This window comes from Heptranchias perlo, chromosome 6 (assembly GCF_035084215.1).
Source record: "Heptranchias perlo isolate sHepPer1 chromosome 6, sHepPer1.hap1, whole genome shotgun sequence".
NCBI lineage: Eukaryota > Metazoa > Chordata > Chondrichthyes > Hexanchiformes > Hexanchidae > Heptranchias > Heptranchias perlo.
In genome coordinates this window covers 45,457,386-45,478,007 of record NC_090330.1, presented here as the reverse complement: position 1 = coordinate 45,478,007, position 20,622 = coordinate 45,457,386, and the positions used below count along the sequence as shown (strand labels likewise).

General features: G+C 45.0%; 1 protein-coding gene across 1 annotated transcript in view; it reads right to left on the bottom strand.

The window, feature by feature from the left end:
* The window catches only part of LOC137322957 (RPA-related protein RADX-like), a 53,086-nt gene extending 38,847 nt beyond the window's left edge, over positions 1–14,239 (bottom strand). Inside the window, exons 1-4 of the mRNA XM_067986218.1 lie at positions 13,609–14,239; positions 6,976–7,118; positions 5,509–5,701; positions 900–1,008 (exon numbers count right to left, since the gene is read on the bottom strand). Coding sequence (XP_067842319.1) covers positions 900–1,008; positions 5,509–5,701; positions 6,976–7,118; positions 13,609–14,065 — 902 coding nt within the window. The 5' untranslated portion in view covers positions 14,066–14,239. The remainder of the gene's footprint in view (positions 1–899; positions 1,009–5,508; positions 5,702–6,975; positions 7,119–13,608) is intronic.
* Positions 14,240–20,622: the final 6,383 nt, after the last annotated feature.

Here is a 20,622-nt window from a genome sequence, read left to right as displayed (position 1 = left end):
TACGGTGGCCCCCATCCAGAAGATGTACATTTGAGGAGGTCTGCAAGGTAGGTAAATGTGTCTGGACACCGGGGTAAGTGTGCAAGTTGGTGGATTTTGTTGTGAGAAGGCCAAACTTTGTCCAAAGTGACAGAGTGGCCTCCTGCAATGAGTGAGGGTCTCCCCTCGCCCACCTGTCAAATGGACCTTTGCAGCTCCCACAGGCTGATGGCTGCAACACGTCCATTTGAACTGGGAGTGTTTCCCCCAGTACGGCAAACAGTCCCAGTTGTTTGCAAAATCCCACCCCTCCTAAAATGTCATGTTAATCAGGTCTCTAAACGACCTGAAATACCTTAATGATTACTTTAAGTAGCACAACGCCGGCTTTAATTGCCGGCGGGAGTCCCACATGCGGGGGTTGCGCGCGCACATCAGCGCGTCACTGGGGAACCCAGAAGTGGGTGGGTTGGAGCCGAGCTCCAGACCCGCCACAGGAATTCCCGATTTTCGCAGCCCCCCCCCCCCGCCACGAACGCACCAGCTCAGGGGTGCGAAAATCGAGCCCAATGTCTTTGCAATCAGCAGGCTTGAGGACCCTAATAGCCTTTTCTCATTCCATGCTTTCTTATGGTCTTTACTAAAATTGCAATCCCTTAAGCGTTTAGACATAAAACTCAATGGTCAATTAATATTACTGTGCTCCTTGTTTCCTTAACATTCATTTCAAATTACACTGACTACAGACAATTAAAAAAGAGCAGTAGGCAAAGAATAAAATTTATTTTAAATTAGTTGAGATTTCAACATAGTTACTCTTAAAACTTCATATTTATTTCAACCAAAACTTACTTATTACCCACATATTAATAATTAATGAGTGAGTACATATATAGAAAAGCATTGTACTAGTGGGTTACCTTGTAATAAAACGATACTTAATATCAGGAAGTCTCCACTCAGGCTTAACTTGTTTTGGTGGAATTATCTTAATATCAGCTGCAGGCTTCTGAGGGTTCAAAGAAATATCTGAAATACAAACAAAATAGCTACAACGACAATACAAGTTATACACCTATTTAATGTTAAAATACTGAATTTCCCATGGTATTGCTCACAAATGAAAATAAGTGAAAAAATGCAGTACTCATAAAATAAATAAATTACTCAAAAACATGCACAATATACATTATATATATATATCTATATAAACAATCTGAAGTCTACCCACATTTGCTGTCATCACCATTTGACTGCCTGTAGTCACGTTTTCGTCATACTTATCATGTCAACTTTTCCGTTATAAATTGCTTTGTCCATTTATAATCAAAAACATTCATGTAAACTCTAATCGTGCTATCTGGCCACTGGGTTCTTACAGTTCTCTTAAAATGCTTTCTGAAGTCTTTTTCTTCATCTGCCAATTTCTCCCTCAGTAACTAAAATTTTGAGTGACCAAAATTAAGGTTTAACCAAAATTAAAGAAATACATTTTTCACAATATCATGATTAAATTTATCAACTGAATTGTCTTTTGTATCCTTCAATGCCTTCATTAAAATTTTAATTGAAGGCTTCTGCCTCTCCCAAAAGCAAGGGCTTGGAGCTGATATTTTGCTTGCTGTAAGCTGAATTTGGATTGCGCAGTCTGAGCATGTGCAACTTACCTTATGTTCAAGGATGCATAAGCACTCTTCAGTCAGTTATACTGAGAAATATTTTTTGTTTAGCTTCTAGCAGGTTCACTCAAAGGTTTTGTTAAATTATTTGAGGAAAATAAGACTTTAAGCAGTTAAGAGTTAGAAACAGCAATTGCAATGTTATTGGGGAGAGTATTCTTCCCCTCCAAAGTCAGATGCTGAATGAGATGGGGGTTGAAGAAGGGTTGACAGAATATGGCTCATGAGGGATAGAAGGAAGTGATCGAAGATGGTCTTGTCAGTAATTGAGACCACAGGAATAGATTAGTCACTTAATTAGGTATTTCTATGAAGAGTTGGCAATTGACATGTGTTAAGCAATTCAGCTAGAGGTGAACCGTCTGCTTCTTTTAAGTGACATTAATATGCAAGACAAAAAGTGAATTTATGGTGCCCATCCATACAGTCTGTCTCCAGCCAGCAGTAAACAAATGAAATAAAAACAGAAAATGTTGGAAATACTCAGCAAATCACGCAGCACCTGTGGAGAAAGAAACAAAAGTTAACGTTTCAGGTCGGTGACCTTTCGTCAGAATTGGAAGAGGTGTTCAAGAAAGATAGGGAAGAGAAAAGAAGGAGCGGGGATGACAGTATTGATTAAGGAGGATATTGTAGTGCTGGAGAGAGGATGTCCTTGAGGGGGTCAAGGACAGAATCTATTTGGTTAGAGTTAGGAAACAATAGAAGTGCCATCACACGACTGGGTGTATTCTATAGGCCACCGATTAGTAGGAAGGATACTGAGGAACAAATTTGCAGGGAAATTATAGAGTAGTGATAATGGGGGACTTCAACGATCCTAATACAGACTGGGATGGTAACAGTGCAAAGGGCAAAGAGGGGGAGGAATTTCTGAAGTGTGTTCAGGAGAACTTTCTTGATCAATATGTTTCGGGCCGAACGAGGAAGGAAGCATTGCTGGGTCTAGTTCTTGGGAATTAAGTGGGTCAAGTGGAGCAAGTGTCAGTGGGGGAACATTTAGGGAACAGTGATCATAGTATCATAAGGTTTAGATCAGTTATGGAAAAGGACAAGGAGCAATCTAGAGTAAAAATGCTTAATTGGAGGAGGGCCAATTTCAGTGGGTTGAGAACGGATCTGGCCCGGGTAAATTGGATTCAAAGATTGGCAGGCAAAACTGTAATTGAACAATGGGCAGCCTTTAAAGAGGAAATGGTTCGGTCTAGGTACATTCCCACGAGAGGGAAAGGTAGAGCAACCAAAGCCACAGCTCCCTGGATGACAAAAGAGATAGAGAGTAAGATGAAGCAGAAAAGTGGGGGGGGGGCATATGACAGATGTCAGGTTGATAATACAAGTGAGAACCAGGCTGCACATAGAAAGTACAGAGGAGAAGTGAAAAAGGAAATAAGATAAGGTAAAGAGAGTGTATGAGAATAGACTGGCGGCTAACATAAAAGGGAATCCAAAAATCTTATTTAGGCATATAAATAGTAAATGGGTAGTAAGAGGAGGTGGGGCCGATTAGGGACCAAAAAGGAGATCTACGCATGGAGGCAGAGGGCATGGCTGAGGTACTAAATGAGTACTTTGCATCTGTCTTTACCATTTTTGATATAATATTAATGACTTAGACTTGGATGTACAGAGCACAATTTCAAAATTTGCAGATGACAGAAAACTTGGAAGTGTCGTAAACAGTGAGGAAAATAGTAATAGACTTCAAGAGGACATAGACTAGCTGGTGGAATGGGCAGACACATGGCAGATGAAATTTAATGCAGAGAAGTGCGAAGTGATACATTTTGTCAGGAAGAATGAGGAGAGGCAATATAAACTAAATGATACAGTTCAAAAGGGAGTGCAGGAACAGAGAGACCTGGGGGTACAGGTATACAAATCTTTGAAGGTGGCAGGACAGGTTAAGAAAACGGTTAAAAAAGCATACGGGATCCTGAGCTTTATAAATAGAGGCATAGAGTACAAAAGCAAGGAAGTTATGTTGAACCGTGATAAAACATTGATTCGGCCACAACTAGAGTATTGTGTCCAATTCTGGGCACCGCGCTTTCGGAAGGATGTGAAGGCCTTAGAGAGCGGCAGAAAAGATTTACTCGAATGTAGAATGGTTCCAGGGATGAGGGACTTCAGCTACGTGGATAGACTGGAGAAGCTGGGGTTGTTCTCCTTAGAGCAGAGAAGGTTAAGAGGAGATTTGACAGAAGTGTTCAAAATCATGAAGGGTTTAGATAAAGTAAATAAAGAGTAAATGTTGCCATTGGCAGAAGGGTCGAGAACCAGAGGACACAGATTTAAGGTGAATGGCAAAAGAACCAAAGGCGACATGAGGAAAAACTTTTTTATGCAGCGAGTAGTTATGATCTGGAATGCGCTGCCTGAAAGGGTGGTGGAAGCAGATTCAATCATGGCTTTCAAAAAGGAATTGGATAAATGATTGAAGGGAAAAAAATTTGCAGGGCTAAAGGGAACCTGTGGAGGAATGGGACTAACTGAATTGCTCTTACAAAGTGCCGGCATGGGCTTGATGGACCGAATGGCCTCCTTCTTTGCTGTAACCATTCTATGATTCTATGAAGTAAAAAAATTAACAGTTTTTAAGCAGGCAAAAGGGGCGGGGGCGGGGCAAGGAAAGAACAAAGGGGAAGGTCTGCGATAGGGTGGAGGCAGGAATGATTAAATGACAAAAGGGATGATGGTGCAAGGCAAGGAGGGTAATAATGGGACAAGTAAAGAAACAAAAGATGGGTCTAGAGGAGCTGTAAATGGCAACAGCAGAACCATTACTAGCACTTGCTGTCTGAAAAAAAATGGGAGCAGTGGTTATGATCTCAAGTTACTGAAATCAATGTTGTGTCCAGAAGGTTGTGAAGTGCCCAATCGAAAGATGAGGTGTTGTTCCTCGAGCTTAATCATTTACCCTTTTGTCATTTAATCACTCCTGCCCTCCACCCTCACAGGCCTTCCTTTTTGTTCTTTCCTCCCCATCCTTTCCTTTCCCCTGCCCTCTTTGCCTGGCTCAGTACTTGCTTAAAGACTGTTAAATCTTTAACTTCTTCCAGTTGTGACAAAAGGTCACCAACCTGAAACTCTGTTTCTTTCTCGACAGATGCTGCCTGACTTGCTGAGCATTTCCAGCATTTCCTGTTTTTATTTTAGATTTCCAGCATAGGAACATAGGAAGATAAGAACAGGAGTAGGCCATTTAGCTCCTCGAGCCTGTTCTCCATTCAATGAGATCATGGCTGATCTGTGACCTAACTCCATACCTAACTCCTTAGCCCCACATCCCTTAATACCTTTGGTTAACACAAATCTATCAGTCTCAGATTTAAAATTAACAATTGAGCTAGCATCAACTGCCATTTGCAGAAAAGTTTTCCAAACTTCTACCACCCTTTGCGTGTAGAAGTGTTCCCAACTTCACTCCTGAAAGTACTGGCTCTAATTTTTAGGCTATGTCCCCTAGTCCTAGACTCCCCAAGCAGCGGAAATAGCATCTGAAGTATTTTGCTTTTGGTTTAATAAAAAAATGAAAATGATTACCAGCCACCAAATTTCCATAAAAAGTGTATAAAAATATAATTAGAAAGAAGCCATATCTCCAATCTGTCACATCATTATCATCATGAAAAAAATATTGGCAAACTTTATTTAGGATGGGAGAACAGCCTGTAGCAGTTATATAATGATCATGTCACACTCAAGCGATGTTTTTTAATACAACTTACATCATTATGTCGTTCACTTGAAAACAAAGAAGAAAGGTTTTGAAGCCCCTTTTAACAAAGAGAATTCTCCGTTAATGTTGTATTATTTTACAGCCATATGGAAAACACTATCACATTACCTATTTCTTTGAAGATTTTTAAATCTGGGTAGTACGAAACAGGTTGTGTTCTCATCCGATATGCATCCTTCACAACGTACTGCTGGATAAGTATTACTGTTCCAACTTCTAGACTCCTAAAGAATCTTGGACATAATGAGTTCCACAGAACCACTGACATCATACCAGAACAGTCACCAACTTCAAAGTAAGCCTATAAAACAAAATATATCATGTAAAGCTTGATCAGAGTAAAAGCAGCAGCAACAACAACAACTTGCATTTATATAGCGTCTTTAAGGTAGTAAAACATCCCAAGGCGCTTCACAGGAATGTAATAAGACAAAAAAAATTATACCAAGCCAAAGAAGGATATATTAGGACAGATGACCAAAAGCTTGGTCAAAGAGGTAAGTTTTAAGGAGGGTCTTAAAGGAGATGGAGAGACAGAGAAATTTCGGGAGGGAATTCCAGAGCTTAGGGCCTGAATGGCTGATGGTACAGCCGCCAATGGTGGGGTGAAGGGAGTGGTGGTGCATAAGAGTCCCCCTCATTTAGGATTTAAATTTTAATTTGTTTCATGGAAAATTTTTGGACTATTTTAATCTAAATAAAAAAAGTAACATTGTAAAGACAAAACTGTAATCAACAGTGGTATACAATTTAACAAATTGTTACATAACAAAAATAAACAAACCATGTATAAACAAACTAAAACAAAGTACTAAACTAGTAGGTTATTAATTTAATATTGGTTCCAAGCAAAGTCGAGACCCCATCTATCTACTGTAATGCTCCTCTAAATTTAATATTGGATCAGACAGCTAGTACCAGTGTTTAAAATGTTTAAAAAGTACATGTCTGATAAGATATCAAGATAAGAGATCAGAAACTAGAAAATTTGTATCATAAAATCGGGTGAATAAGTCACGTTTCCACCCTGATTTTCACCACCTATAAACTTTGAGATGAAATTTATACAAAAATTTGAATGTTTTACTGCTGAATCTGACAAAAAAGTTAGATGTAGTTTTGTTTGTTTTTAAACATATCATCCACAACCTAAACTTGTTCCACCCTTGAAACACAAACATGCACCAGTTTATTTTACTTCATGTAGTGTAACATACAGACACATATCTTTTATTGATATGGTTACATTTTCTATTTTGGTGCAGTAATAGCTGTACATCTGGCTAAACAGTAAGCAGGAATTGAATGCAAGAAGCTTGAGTCAGAGCAGTGTGAATATGATAGTGCGATAGTTAATGGGATATCCATTCTAATATAAGATGTTATGTATCTCATGCTACAGTATTAAAATGTTCTTGGTTTGATACCATATGTTTTATATATTACTATAATCAATTTGTTATTCAGTGAGAATGTTCAATATCATTACTTCCAGATAATTGTGATCTTAAACTTGGAGGCTTTGGTCCTATCACAAGTTAGCTTTTTCAACAATTTATCATTTTGGGGACTTGCCTGATAAGGCCAATCAATGTTCTTGCCAGCTTTTCCATAATGCCGTAATCTGGATTTGTACATTATCCTCACCAACAGTGGAGCCAATTTCAACCTTCCTCTCCAGCTAAGTTCCAACTCATTTAGTGTGATTATCCTCAGACCTACAATACAGTAAATTTGCAAAATAAGAATAAATTTACATTTAACCATAAATAGGTGCAGATTTATTGGGCTCGATATTAGGAGGGCTGCGGGTTCGCGGCGGGGGGGGGGGGGCGATTGGGCACGTGGGTAACGCGCCCGGTAAAATCAGTCTGCCCCGCGCGCGATCGCAGCCTAATTGGATCCACTTACCTGTTGTTCCGGGTTCCCCGCTGCTGAGCTGCGTGTCGGGCGGACTGCGCATGCGCAGTAAGGTATGTCAGCTGGAGGAGCTCTATTTAAAGGGGCAGTCCTCCACTGACTGATGCTGCAGGAAATAGGAAAAATTACAGCATGGAGCAGCCCAGGTGGAAGGCTGCTCCTAGGTTTAATGATGCCTCAGTCCAGGTATCATTGGATGGGGTGAGGAGGAGGAGGGGGGAGGACAGAGATCTTCCCCCCCGGTGGGCGGGAGGAAGCGGCCTGCCTCTGCCACCAAGAAGGCCTGGCTTGAGGTGGCAGAGGAGGTCACCTGCACCACCAAGATATCACACACCTGCATACAGTGCAGGAGGCGCTGCAATGACCTAAGTAGGTCAGCCAAAGCGAGTACACTTACTCATTCCCCTACACTCCGTCTGCCACATCACCGCCCCCACCCCACATCTCCTTCTGCACTGCCAACACTACTCTGTCCCATCACTCCTCACACCCACTCAAAGCTCATCCTCATCTTACCTGCACTTATTCACCTCGCGAGTACTCATCCCACCACTTCCATTCAATCCAATCCTCATACAATCTCATGGCTCTAACTCATACTCACCCTCTCATACATCTCTTTCACGGTCAGCCGCACTCAACCTGCCACTACCTGTGTTGCAGCCACAGGGCATGCATCACATATGTGCAGTAGGAAGCGTAAGGCAGACGTGTTGTGAGCATGAAGGGGATGCACAAGGGTGTTTGAGGGTTTGTCATGGTTTTTACTTATATTTAATTTCTGATCAACTCACATCACATAGTATATTGGCACCACTACTGCCACGTCTTTGCGAATCTTGTCTGGTTTGTGCAATAATGCCCATTCCTAAGGATCACAATGAAGACCCACACCTGATGCCACCCATTGTGTCACTGCAGAGTGGGTGTAGGTGTATTTGCAGGGCTCTTTTGTGCAGACGACTGAGAGACATCGACGATGTCCCCGGTGGCAACCTGGAAGGATGCGGAGGAGAAGTTGTTGAGGGCAGTGGTGACTTTGACAGCGACAGGTAAGAAGATGGTGCTCGGGCCAGCCGGGAGCAGCTCGGCATGAAGGAGGCTGCAGATGTCCACGACTACATGTCGAGTGTCTCTGAGCCTCCCTGTGCACTGCTGCTCAGAGAGGTCCAGGAAGCTGAGCCTCGGTCTGTGGACCCTGTGGCGAGAGTAGTGCCCTCTGCGACACATCTCTCTCTGCGGTTGCCCTCCCTCCTGCTCTGTAGGTGGATGTGTCACAGCACTGTGTTGTGGAGTTCCACGTGTCAGAGGTGGACGGCGAGGCTGATGATGCTGTTCGCCCTCCGAGGTCATGACTGCAGCTACGGCGGCCCCCATCCGGAAGATGTACATCTGAGGGGGTCCGCAAGGTAGGTACATGTGTCTGGACCCCGGGGTAAGTGTGCAAGTTTGTGAATTTGATTGTTAGAAGGAGGGTGGTGGAGGCCAAACTTTGTCCAAAGCAACAGAGTGGCCTCCTGCAATGAGTGAGGGTCTCCCCACCCCGACCTGTCAAATGGACCTTTGCAGCTGCCACAGGCTGATAGCTGCAACACGTCCATTTGAACTGGGAGTGTTTCCCCCAGTACGGGAAACAGTCCCAGTTGTTTCTTAAATCCCACCCCTCCTGAAATATTCCCTTAATCAGGTCTGTTAATGACCTGAAATAGCAGAATAAATACTGTCAAGTGGCACCCCGCTGGCTTTAACTGCCTGCGGGAGTCCCACACGTGAGGGCTGCACGCGCATGTCAGCGCGTCTGTGGGGAACCCGGAAGTGGGTGGGTTGGAGCCGGGCTCCGGACCCGCTCCGGGATTCCCCTATTTTCGGAGCCCCCCTGCCAGGAACACACCCGATAGCGGGTGCTAATATCGAGCCCATTATGTCAGTGCTGCAACAGATAAATACATATCGCATCCATGGAAGCTTGATTCCTTAGTTCCTGATCTACTTACACAGAATGAGAGCCTATGGCCTCAATATTAACCACACCGACGGGCAGGTGAGGGTCGGGCGGCTGGTTAAAATGTACAAATCAGCCAAATCATCCGAAGACAGAGGATCAACTTCCACATCTACGCTGATGACATCCACCTCTACCTCTCCACCACCCATCTCAGCCCCTCACTGCCTCTGTGCTGTCATACTGCTTTTGTCTGACATTCAGCCTTGGTTCAACCGCAATTTTCTTCAGTTAACCACTGCCTTTGGCCCCTGCTACAAATTCCATACCCTTTCCAATGATTCCATCTCCTTCCCTGGCCACTGTATCAGGTTGAGCAAGACAGACACCAAGGCTCCAAAATATCTGAGCTTCCAACCATTTTTGCTCTCCATCACAAAGATCGCCTACTTCCATTTCTGTAACATTACCTGCCTCTGCCCCTGCCTATCTGCTGCTGAAACTCTCATCCACGCCTGTATTACCTCCAGACTTGACTATTCCAATGTTCTGCTGGTTTACCTCCCATCCTCCACACTCGAACCATCAGCTTATCCAAAACTTAGCTGCCTATATCCTGCTTATTCATCATCCCTGAGCTAACTGGCCTACATTGGCTCTCGGCCCCCCAATGCCTAAAATTTTTAATTCTCATCCTTGTGATCAAATCTCTTCATGGCCTTGCCAGTTCCTATTGCTATAACCGTCCAGCCCTTCAATTCTTCTCTCCCCACCCCACCCCACCCCCACAGCCACCGCCACCCAACGCACAAGCTCTCCATTTCTCTGACTCTGGCCTCTTGTGCATCTCCCCCACCCACCCTTCAGCTTTCTAGGCCCCACACTCTGCAATCCCCTCCATAAACCCCTCTGCCTCCTTTAGAACCTAATTAAAACCCATCTTTTTGGCCAAGTTTTTAGTCATCCCTCTTAATATCACCTTCTTTGGCTCGGTGTCCATTTTGTCTGATCAAACTTCTGTGAAACGTGTTGAGACATTTTTCTATGTTAAAGGCATGATATAAATGCAAGTTGTTATTGTATCAATGTCAATTAACCAGGAGTTGCTGCAAATGAGTGCTTTGTTTCCTGTAGTCTAATTATCAGTCAAATAAAACTTGCACTTTTAAAGAAACTCACCCATAAAATATATTTACCATGAATATTTAGGATGCAGTGTCAGTATGAAGCAATTTTTGCTTTGCACCAATGCTAAACTGGCAGTGTAAATTGAAGTAAGAGTCTGACTTCTTCCAGGGAGTCTCTCACCATTTTGGTTTGACTGTGTACAAACTGAAAATCCAGTGAGGTGTCAAGCCTGATTGATGATGTGCTCACCTTGTAAATCTACTGAATTCCACTCTCTAAACATTTAAGTTTGCAAGTTTTGCAAGAGAGGTCCGTCCATGTACATATTCAGGGAGTTGCAGAGCTCTCTCTTGAACAGGTTAGTTAAAGTTCCAGCGTGCAGGAACCAAGCAACGTAAGCAGGATTCTGCCTGGCTGAAACACAAAATCTAGCTGACAGTCTGAGACCAATAGCACTTGGTTGGAGTTGAGTTTCAAAAATGCACAGTCCCCTTAAAATTTCTGGTCACAATTTTAAAAATCTACTGTTGGTATCACTCTCATCTTTGAGTCAGAAGTTTGTAGGTTCAAGCTTCACTCCAGGATTTAAGCAAATAGTCTATGGCTCTATGCTGACACTTAGTACAGTACTGAGAGAGTGCTTCAACAGGGTGAGATTTTAAAAACTGAGTCCCTATCTTCTTATTTCACCAGTTGAAGTGGGTGTTAAATAGCACTATTCAAAGTTAAACAAGGAGTTTTCCCAGTGTCCTGGCCAACATTCCTCGCTCAATCGGTAGGCACAGATAAACTGATCATTTATTTCATTGCTGTTTGTGGGATCTTCTTGTGTGCAAGATAGCTGGCACGTTCACCCACATAACAGTAAACTGCACAATGGAATTCATTATAGGTGGAATTTTTCTGAGACATGATAAGGCACTATGAAATGCAACTTCTTCCTAATGCTGAAATCAGCACTGGTTTACAAATTACCTGATCATGAGGACCTCAGGGAAGCATTTGATTATCTGCCGTCTGATCCACGTCATTAAAATGCAACGTTTTATTTTGGTCAGCTAGCTGTCTGACATACACTATTACCATTTTTAAGAGTCTCCAAACAAAGCTACTGAGAAGTCCACACAGGCAGAGTTTATGTTTAGTGAATATGGAGTGCACACACCCCACTTACCTAAATCTAGAATGTTTAGGAGCAGCTTGACTCTGTGTGTGCGTGTGTGGGGGGGGGGGGGGGGGCGGGGAGTTCCGAAGCCTTGACCTCACGAGTGTGTACAGGGGCGTTGCTGAGGTTTAACTGGCTTAAACTGTACAACCTATCAGCACAGAGTACTGGTAAGCTACCTGCTGTTTGTCCAGCAAGGACCACAGTGTGTGTGGCTGCCACAGGATGTGTGTCGACCCCCAGGACACAAACACCAAGGGCTCGATTTTCAAATGGTAGCGGGATGACAGTGGGGGGGAATCAACGGGCACGCGGCAAACCCGGATAATAAAATCTTACTGTTCCCCATGCGATCGCGTGGCCCTTAAACATGGCTTTCGGGTTTGCTGTCTGAAAGCTGCGCAGTGGATGGACTGCGCACCCGCATGACAGGCTGTCAGCTGGAGCATCTCTATTTAAAGGGCCATTGCTCCAATGGCTTTTGCTGGAGCAAAGACCAAAATGACACAATGGAGCAGCACAAGGGCAAGGCTGCTCCAAGATTTAATGATGCCTCACTTCAGGTGCTCCTGGCTGGGGTGAGGAGGAGGGGGCAACTGTTTTACCTGGCCGATAGGAGGAAGTGCCCTGCTTCTGCCAAGGCGGCCTGGCTCGAGGTAGCAGAGGACGTCACCAGCAACAGCAACATCTCCCGCACTTAGGTCCACTTGCAGGAAGTGTTTCAATGACCTAACAAGGTCAGCAAAAGTGAGTACACTTACTGATTCTCCTGCATTCAGTGGTGCACATCACCATCCCCTCCTCCGCCCCCTCCCCCAACCACCAGCCAAACGCATTCTACACTGCCAAGACTACTCCATCACATCACTCCTCACACCCACTTAAAGCTCATCCTCAACTTACCTTTACTTCCTGAGCACTCCCCGTTTGTGACCCCACCATTACCACTCACTCCACTCCTGATCCAATGTGATGCCTCTGTCTCATACTCACCCTCTGAAGCACCTCTTTCATGGTCAGCCTCACCCAAACCAATGCATTCATCGGTTGGCCGATCTGTACTCTACTGGCTGTTCCCCGGAACGCACACCGAGACAGATACTGACTGCTGCTGGAAGACCATCAACTCAATGGAGACCCTTTGGTCCGCCCGAAACCTGCTGGTCTTCCAGCTAAAGGAGCTGTCTACGACTGAGTGTTGCCGACTGGCGCACTCCAAGGTGCAGGAGTACGTACTGCGGGATGCACTGAAGCGATGTGCGTCCTACACAAAGGCTCTATGGGGAAAGGCCACAGTGTAAGGCCATCCCACCTTGTATTTTACATAATTTATTAGGAGATATACAGATACTGTGTCTTGAATTGTAATAATGGGATCATAGTGTGTATGATCTGCATTGTATTGGTTTGATGTGTATTGCTTGGAATTTCATTTTTCTTTTTACATTGAACTGTGTGTATCTTTAAATTTTATGAAATAAAGTATATTTTGAAATATAAAAAAAGCAAGAACCACCCTTCACATTCGAACATTTTCTTGCAATGTTGGTTATCTGGAGCCAAGTGGGAAGAATCCCAGCTCTTGAGCCAGCCTGGCTGGTAAATCACCATCAGTGTCCCAGGATACTGTGGACCTACCTAGGTTAGGTATCAAATCCTTGAGCACACCACAGAGGGCTGAGTTGTTTCCAAACTTCCTACTAAATCCACACTTTAGCATTAAAGATTATGAATTAACCACAGCAGGTCTGTTCGGTAATAATCACCAGTCAATTATGGGGTACGAAATAGTTAGTTGGTTAATACGAACACAGGGTTGCCTAGAGTTTCATCACATGACCTTCCGTCTCCAAACGCCCTGCCAGCCCCCCTCTCTCCCAACCATCCCCGATATTTTTATAATGAATAAACTATTAGTTGTAACAACTTTTTAATGACCCTTTGATCTTTCTCCTGGGTCGCAGCAATGACCAGATTAATCTTTAAATCCAGGAGAGTTGACAACCTTACACTGATCAAGTTTTGGTTTTAAAATGGTGATGGAGCTCCAGACCTTCCATGTTGACATGCTCCTGACTGCAGGCTTGCTCCGTCCATTCCTCTCCATAATAGTCACTCTCCTCCCAGAGGGGCAGGTAGTACTTCTTGCAGCTGAGTAAAGGGCGCGGGTCGGTCCAAGTGGCGCCACAGGCAAGCGCCGCCGGCGGAGGAGCACCTCCTCTCAGCACCTCGGCTGCCTCCACCACCTTCAACCCATCCAACAGCGCCGAGAAGCGGCTCACCCTGAGCTGGCAGCCCGAGCGCAGCAGGTTTCTCTGCACTAAATGGTTCAACTGCGGAGAGACGAAACATTTCAGCGGGGCCCGCTCCCCGTCCCCGGCCGCTCCGCCGCTGCACAGTGTCACGTCGTATCGGTAGGTGCTGGAGTTGGGCTCGTTCAGCAGGTAGCGCTCCACCGCCAGCACCCAGAACTCGGCTCCACTAGGCCAGCTCGGCAGAGACTCGGCCATGAGGAGCAGTTTGCGCCGCCGGGCGGATCGGATCGGACCTGCCACCGGTTTGCTTCAGGCTGCTGCCGCCCGCGCGCAGTCCGCCTTTCCTTAACGGTTGAGCGCGCGAGCCCGCGCAAAGTTCCAGTGTGTGCGCTCGAGCGCTGTCTCTGCAACTCCCTGCCCAATACTGCGTTCTTGGCGCCAAAAACAATTGGTCCGTCAACTACCCAAACTTAAAACAACACATAAGCACCAGGGAAACGTGCCAGTTTGTGAGAGAAGTAACAGAAGGGAAACGGATGAGTGTCAGCTCAAAGTGAGAGGTTTACGTTTGACAGCATTAACTGGGCGATGGTCGGACTGGGCAGGAGTGCCTCTGAAGAGTGATGAGCCTGGAGTACCACGGTGGGATTTGGATGGGGAAGGGGGGTAGAGTGTCTGAACTGGGGGAATTGAAAGGAAAGTGCTGCTGTGACCTGACAGGCAGGGTTACAGGCACAAAGTAAACTGGATAAGAGTTGGGGGTAGCTTTGCCAACTCTGGTTGGGTGTATTCCTGGCAGTTTCTTCACATGACCTCCCGCCCCCACATTCTGACCATTGGTCCATCCTTCACACACACACGGGCCCCGATTTCAGAATGGAGGCAGAATGGCAGCCGGGGGCGGCGGGGGGGGTTGTGAATGGATGCGTGGGTAACCTGACCAATAAAATATGTCCGTTTCGCATGTGATCGCAAGTGAATTGGTGCCGCCTAACATGGCTTCCGGGTTTGCTGTCGGAAAGCTGCGCAGCAGGCAGACTGCGCACCTGCATCACAGGCTGTCAGCTGGAGGAGCTCTATTTCAAGCGCCATTGCTCCAAATACTTTTGCTAGAACAAAGACCCAGAAACCACAGTGGAGCAGCACGGGGCAAAGCTGCTCCGAGGTTCAGTGACGCCTCACTGTAGAAGCTACTGCACGGGGTGAGGAGGAGGAGGGGGAAGTGTTTTACCCCGTGAACGAAAGAAAGTGCCCTGCCTCAGCCACCAAGAACACCTGGCTCGAGGTGGCAGAGGAGGTCACCAGCAGCAGCAACATCTCCCACACCTGGATCCAGTGCAGGAAGCGTTCCAATGACCAAAGGTCAGCAAAAGTGAGTACATTTATTGATTCTCCTGCATTCCATGCTCCACATCACCCCCCCCCCCCCAACTCATTCTGCACAGCCAAGACTACTCCATCACATCACTCCTCACACCCACTTAAGGCTCATCCTCAACTTACCTGTACTTCCTCACCTCCCCATTAGTCACCCCACCACTACCAGTCACCCCAATCCTGATCCAAAGTGATGGCTCTGTCTCGTGCTCACCCTCTGATGCACTTCTTTCACGGTCAGCCTCACCCAAAGCAATGCATTCATCGGCTGGCCACTTCACCATCACTCACTCACGTCTGCTCTTTCTCCCCTTATAGGAGAAGAGAGCGCAAAATGCATGCGAAGACTGGAGGGGGGCCACAACAAGTAGTGGTCCTCACAGACACAGAGCAGGAGGCGCTCAAGATCACCCGCACCCTCGAATGCATGTCCGTCAGGGACGCCAAGACTGGCACTCCACAAACATCTGGTGACACAACTTTAACATTCATCACACACTATGAATTGATGTTAATAATGCTTGGCATGTTCAACACCTTTAGCATGCTTATCGCAACATGACACATCTGTGATGATGCTTAATAATGCCTTCTGTTAACTTACAGACCCTTCAACGACCGCAGTGATGGCAGAGGGCGACTCCTCAGAGGACCTGCCAGCCTCTGAGGGTGCACCATCACATCTCAGTGGGACATCCACCAGCGCAGATACTCGCACCCCAGTACTCAGTTGGTTGGGTTGTCACCTGGTGAGTCACCACACAAAAGTGAGCACGAGCAGACACTGGTGGCAGGGGCAGCTGTGGACAGTCCGCGTCAGTGGGAGCACTCCTCTCCAGGCTCTGCTCAGCTGGGTGCAGATGCTGAATCCTGAGGGCCATCCTTTAAAAGTAGAATGATCGAGTGACAGCAGCACATTTGCGAGGTACTGGAACAGGTGCCACGCACACTCTCCACAATAGTGCAGAGGATGAAAGAGTCCAACTTTTGCTTGAGTGGAATGGTGGCACAGGTACGGGAGGGAATCTCTGCGATTGTGTCGGAGGGACGTGAGTAACTGTTTGAGATAGTGTCGCAGGTAAGTGCAGGAATGTCTGCGATGGAGAGAAGGCTAGCCTCCATTGAGCTTCAAGCACAGCTCAAAAATAATTCCATTCAGGCCCTGACAACGGTTGTTCGGACTTAGGGTAAACAACATTCTGCCGCCTTAAATAGGCTGATAGATACAAGAGAAGTGGCCTTCCAATGCATCACACACGTCCACCACACTGTTTTCCAGCAGGGTGGTAGGAGCAATGTGGGCCTGGCCCAGGAGGGGGATGGTGATGAAAGGGGACGTGGAAGTGGGGACCCCAATCGAAGCGCTCCCACGTCTCACCTGTTGCCCCCCTCTCAACCAGTACCTGCAATGCTGCCTCCAGGTGGCAGAGTCTGCCCCTGCACAGGTGCAGGTGGAGCAGTCTTTGGACGGGCCGTCACGGGCTCCAAAACCCAGAGGGTGTAGGCCGAAAGCATCTAAGCAGTTGGCATGAACATGAGCAACCTGCCACTACCTCTGCTGCAGCCACAGGGGATGCACCACGTAGAAGTAGTAGGAGAAGAAAGGGTAATGTGGTAATGTTTTGTGATCACGAAGGGGATGCACAAGGGATGGTCATGGTTTTCATTTATATTTGTTTTTTGTTAAAGTAATATTAAATATTATGATTCTCACCACTACTGCCATGTCTTGCCCATTCGTGACTGGCTTTTGTGATCGGGCCTTTCATGAGGTTCACCGTGAACGGCAACACTTGATGCCACCCATTGGGTCACTTTACAGTGGATGTATGTGTAGTTGCAGGACTATTTTGTGCAGGGAGGGGTGGCAAGACTGGTGATGTTGTTCGTCCTCGGATGTAGTGGTGAATGCAGCCATGGCGCCCCCCCCCCCATCCTGATGGTGACAGTTTGAGGGAGTCCGAAAAGTTGGGAAATGTGTGTGAACAAAAGAATTGTAAGTGGAAAGTAAGAATTTTCAGTGAAAATACAAAGATCTCCCAGTCAAAAGTTTGTCTAAAAGAACTGAGTGCCAAATTGCAATAACTCATCTTTTATCCCCATCGGTCAAACAAGCATTTGAATGTCCAACTGGCTGCTGGCTGAAACACATCTGGTAGAACATGGAGTGTTTCCAACAGCACAGGAAACACGCTGAGGATGTTTCAAAATCGGATCCCTGCCTCAGTTAGCGCAAAATTAAGTACTTCAACTATCTAAACAACTCTCTTAACTGTCGTCCCACCGACTTTAATTGCATCACTCGTCAGGGGGGAACCCGGAAGTCTGTGGGTTGGAGCCAGGTTCCGAACCCGCTCGGGATTACCCTAATTTTTGGACCCCCCAACACACCCGCGCTTGGATTCTAAAATCGTGCCCACTGCCTTCCCATGCAATTGGAAAGTGAACATACTCTGTTACCCAATTGGATTAATCTTGACTATAAGTCAAACAGTCTCGTTTCCCCCCACCCATCTCCAATATTTTTTACAAATAATAAATAAGTGTTCAAAGAAAATGCAAAAAGCATGATTTTTAATGCCCCTATGATTTCTCTCCTGGGTTGGTTGTAGTACGGCCCTGGAGATTTATCTTCAATTCTTGGAGTCTCCATGACAATCCTGGAGGACAATCCAGAACACAAAAATTGGCATAAAAAGCAGAAATCAGTGTAAATAATGGGGGAAATAAAGGGAATTGTCGAACTTACATCATATATTCTTTCTTTAAACATGAAAATTAAAATTTCAAGCCATCTAACCATTATGCATGCATGTTAGGCACAGTATGTTTAAGAATATGCAATCATGGCAGCTTTTCAACTTTTAATGTGATATAATGATGCCATAAAATTGCACTCAAAGAAACAGAAAATACCATGCAGGTCTCAGGATAATTTTTTTCAATGCTTTAAAAATTGCAATAAAACACCAGAAAAATTACTTGCTGTGTCTAAAATTGTGGGCTTAATGTTACATTCATTTTGAACTAGTATAATTGCAGGGAATTCGCATGTACAGCTCTTTAGCATTACAGCAGAGCCAGTAAAATGAGCTGAGATGTGTTTGGGCAGAGGAATCCAAAGACAGGGGTAAAAGTGAGGAAATTCAGGCGTGGCATAATTACGTGCATAACCCACTTGTGCTCGAATTTGCTCGATCTTTTACGCCAGGTCTTTGCTTTACGCCCCAATTACACATGTCTACAGTTGCAAATACACAGGAAATTTCACCTCATGATACACAATGGATTGAGGGATATTTTCGTTGCTCACTGGGACCAATTCTAAAAGCAAAAGTACTGATTCTGCATTGTTGTCTGATGCTAAGTCAGCTATGTTGGTAGGAGCAATGGCTGTGGCTATTCCAACCAAGCCCATTTTATGTTGTATTCCAATATTGTGTGCAGTCGTTCCAATCCCACACTTTCGTGTCAAAGTGATCCAAGTCACCTGCTGGCTATCACATGAAATAATCGACTCAGGGACACGATGCATGCAGACCGTATTGCTCAAGCCTTCAATGCCTTAATTTACTGAATGTTTAAAGAAACAATTACTGTTATTCTCAATTTAGCCTTCCAAAAAGGTAATTATCCAAGATTTGAAGAGACAGCAAGAAAAGCCCATCGCTCCACAAGAGCAGGAAATGGGCACTTATAAGTTTGGAATCATTCAACTGAAACGTAAAAATAATTTGCTTAAATCCTAAAACTGAAAGGATAACTGGCTCCTCCAGACACTCTGATTCTATGAAAAAAAAAAGAGTGGTATGTGCAGAAAAATCAATCATGTTCCTAATTTCTCTTGCCTCCGCACTCTCGCTGCTTCTCTGCCACAGTTTTTTGGTTCTGTTCTCTGTTGATCCATCTGACATCAAGGGCCTAATTTTACATTGTAGCAATGAGGCAAAATATTTTTGTGCCACAATGTGTTGCAAATAGTATTCAACAAATTCATAAAACAATGCTATTTTGTACCAATATTTTACATTTTTACATGGGGCTGGAAGAGCAACTGAATTTAGCACTTGCTGAAATTGCTCCATCTAATTCACATATTATGCACATGCCTGAGCGGTTACCGGAGAGACCCTAACACGCACCTGCCATGCAACACTTAAACTGCTGGCTCGGGATGCTGGCCCATGCGCACAGGTGCAGCTCTTGCCGTTCCCTCCATGTGGGTGAAAATTAGCTAGCACAAGGGTATCAACTTTCCTCACAGCATAAGCCCAACTCTCCATCCTACTGCGTTACAGGCTTGAATGCTTCCCATTCATTTCGAATGAGCAGTTTCTTCAGGATGCTGACTTTAGGGCAGTGTAGTGACAGTGATATTGCTGCAATTCTTTTGGGCAAAAGCAAATCTTCATGGCACTGGGCAGAAGCTATTCCAGGCAGAGCCACTGGGCTGTTTTGGGGCTTGGGCAACTCTTGCTTTATTATAGGTTTGGTCAAACACTGCAGAGCCTGGGGCTTTCAACTAAATTACTGCCTGGAAAAGCACAGCCTCCTCCTCATGTATGGCTCCTCAGACAGATCTAAGAAGGTCACTCTGGGTCTGTAGACCATATGGGCTGGGTAAGGCCTTCTTCAAGCAACTTCCCACACCTGTTGTCTTCTAAGATGCTCAACTACAGCTCCTTGTGGCTGCCTGCAGCAGCTGCTGCTTCTCTTTCTTCTCATGCAACCAGATTAAAGGGCGTGAGTCTGGCCAATGCACTATACCTTCTGTCTAGCTATGTATCCCAACAGTCTATTTGCTTTCTTAATTCCTTTTTCATATTGTCTGTGTAAAATCTGTTCCCTTCTTTGTATATCTATATTGGTCACTATTTTTCTAATATAATTTTGCATTTGTTGGCATTTGGCTGTGAATAGATACAAATTGTCCTACAAAACATTAACTGCATCCTCTGTCTGTACTACCCTACTTTAGTGGAATATGCAAATTTAACAAGTTTACAAGTAGATTATGCATCCAGGTCATTCATGTAGATAAGAAACAGTAGTGGTCAAAGCACTGACCCCAGTTGTGCTCCTCTCTTCAGTCAGACACTACAATTCTCATGAGTACTGTGTCTCCTATTTTTCATCCAATTTCTTATCCAGTCCCACATTCTTGCTCTGGGTTTCCATAGATTTTAGTTTTATTAATAGTCTTTCATGTGGGAAATTCTTTCTGGAAGTCCAAATAAACTATCACATGGAGTGCAACAATCTGCTTTATTTATGAAGTCCTCAGTTTATTTTCACATCAAACTTGGTAAATAATGTTCTTTTTCAAATATAAAATCACTTATTGCTAAAACAACTTTTTCTGAACATTGTGTACACAAATGTACACCAGCCCTGAAGGGCTTGAATACGTGACTCCCTCAATTTGGAGCTTATTA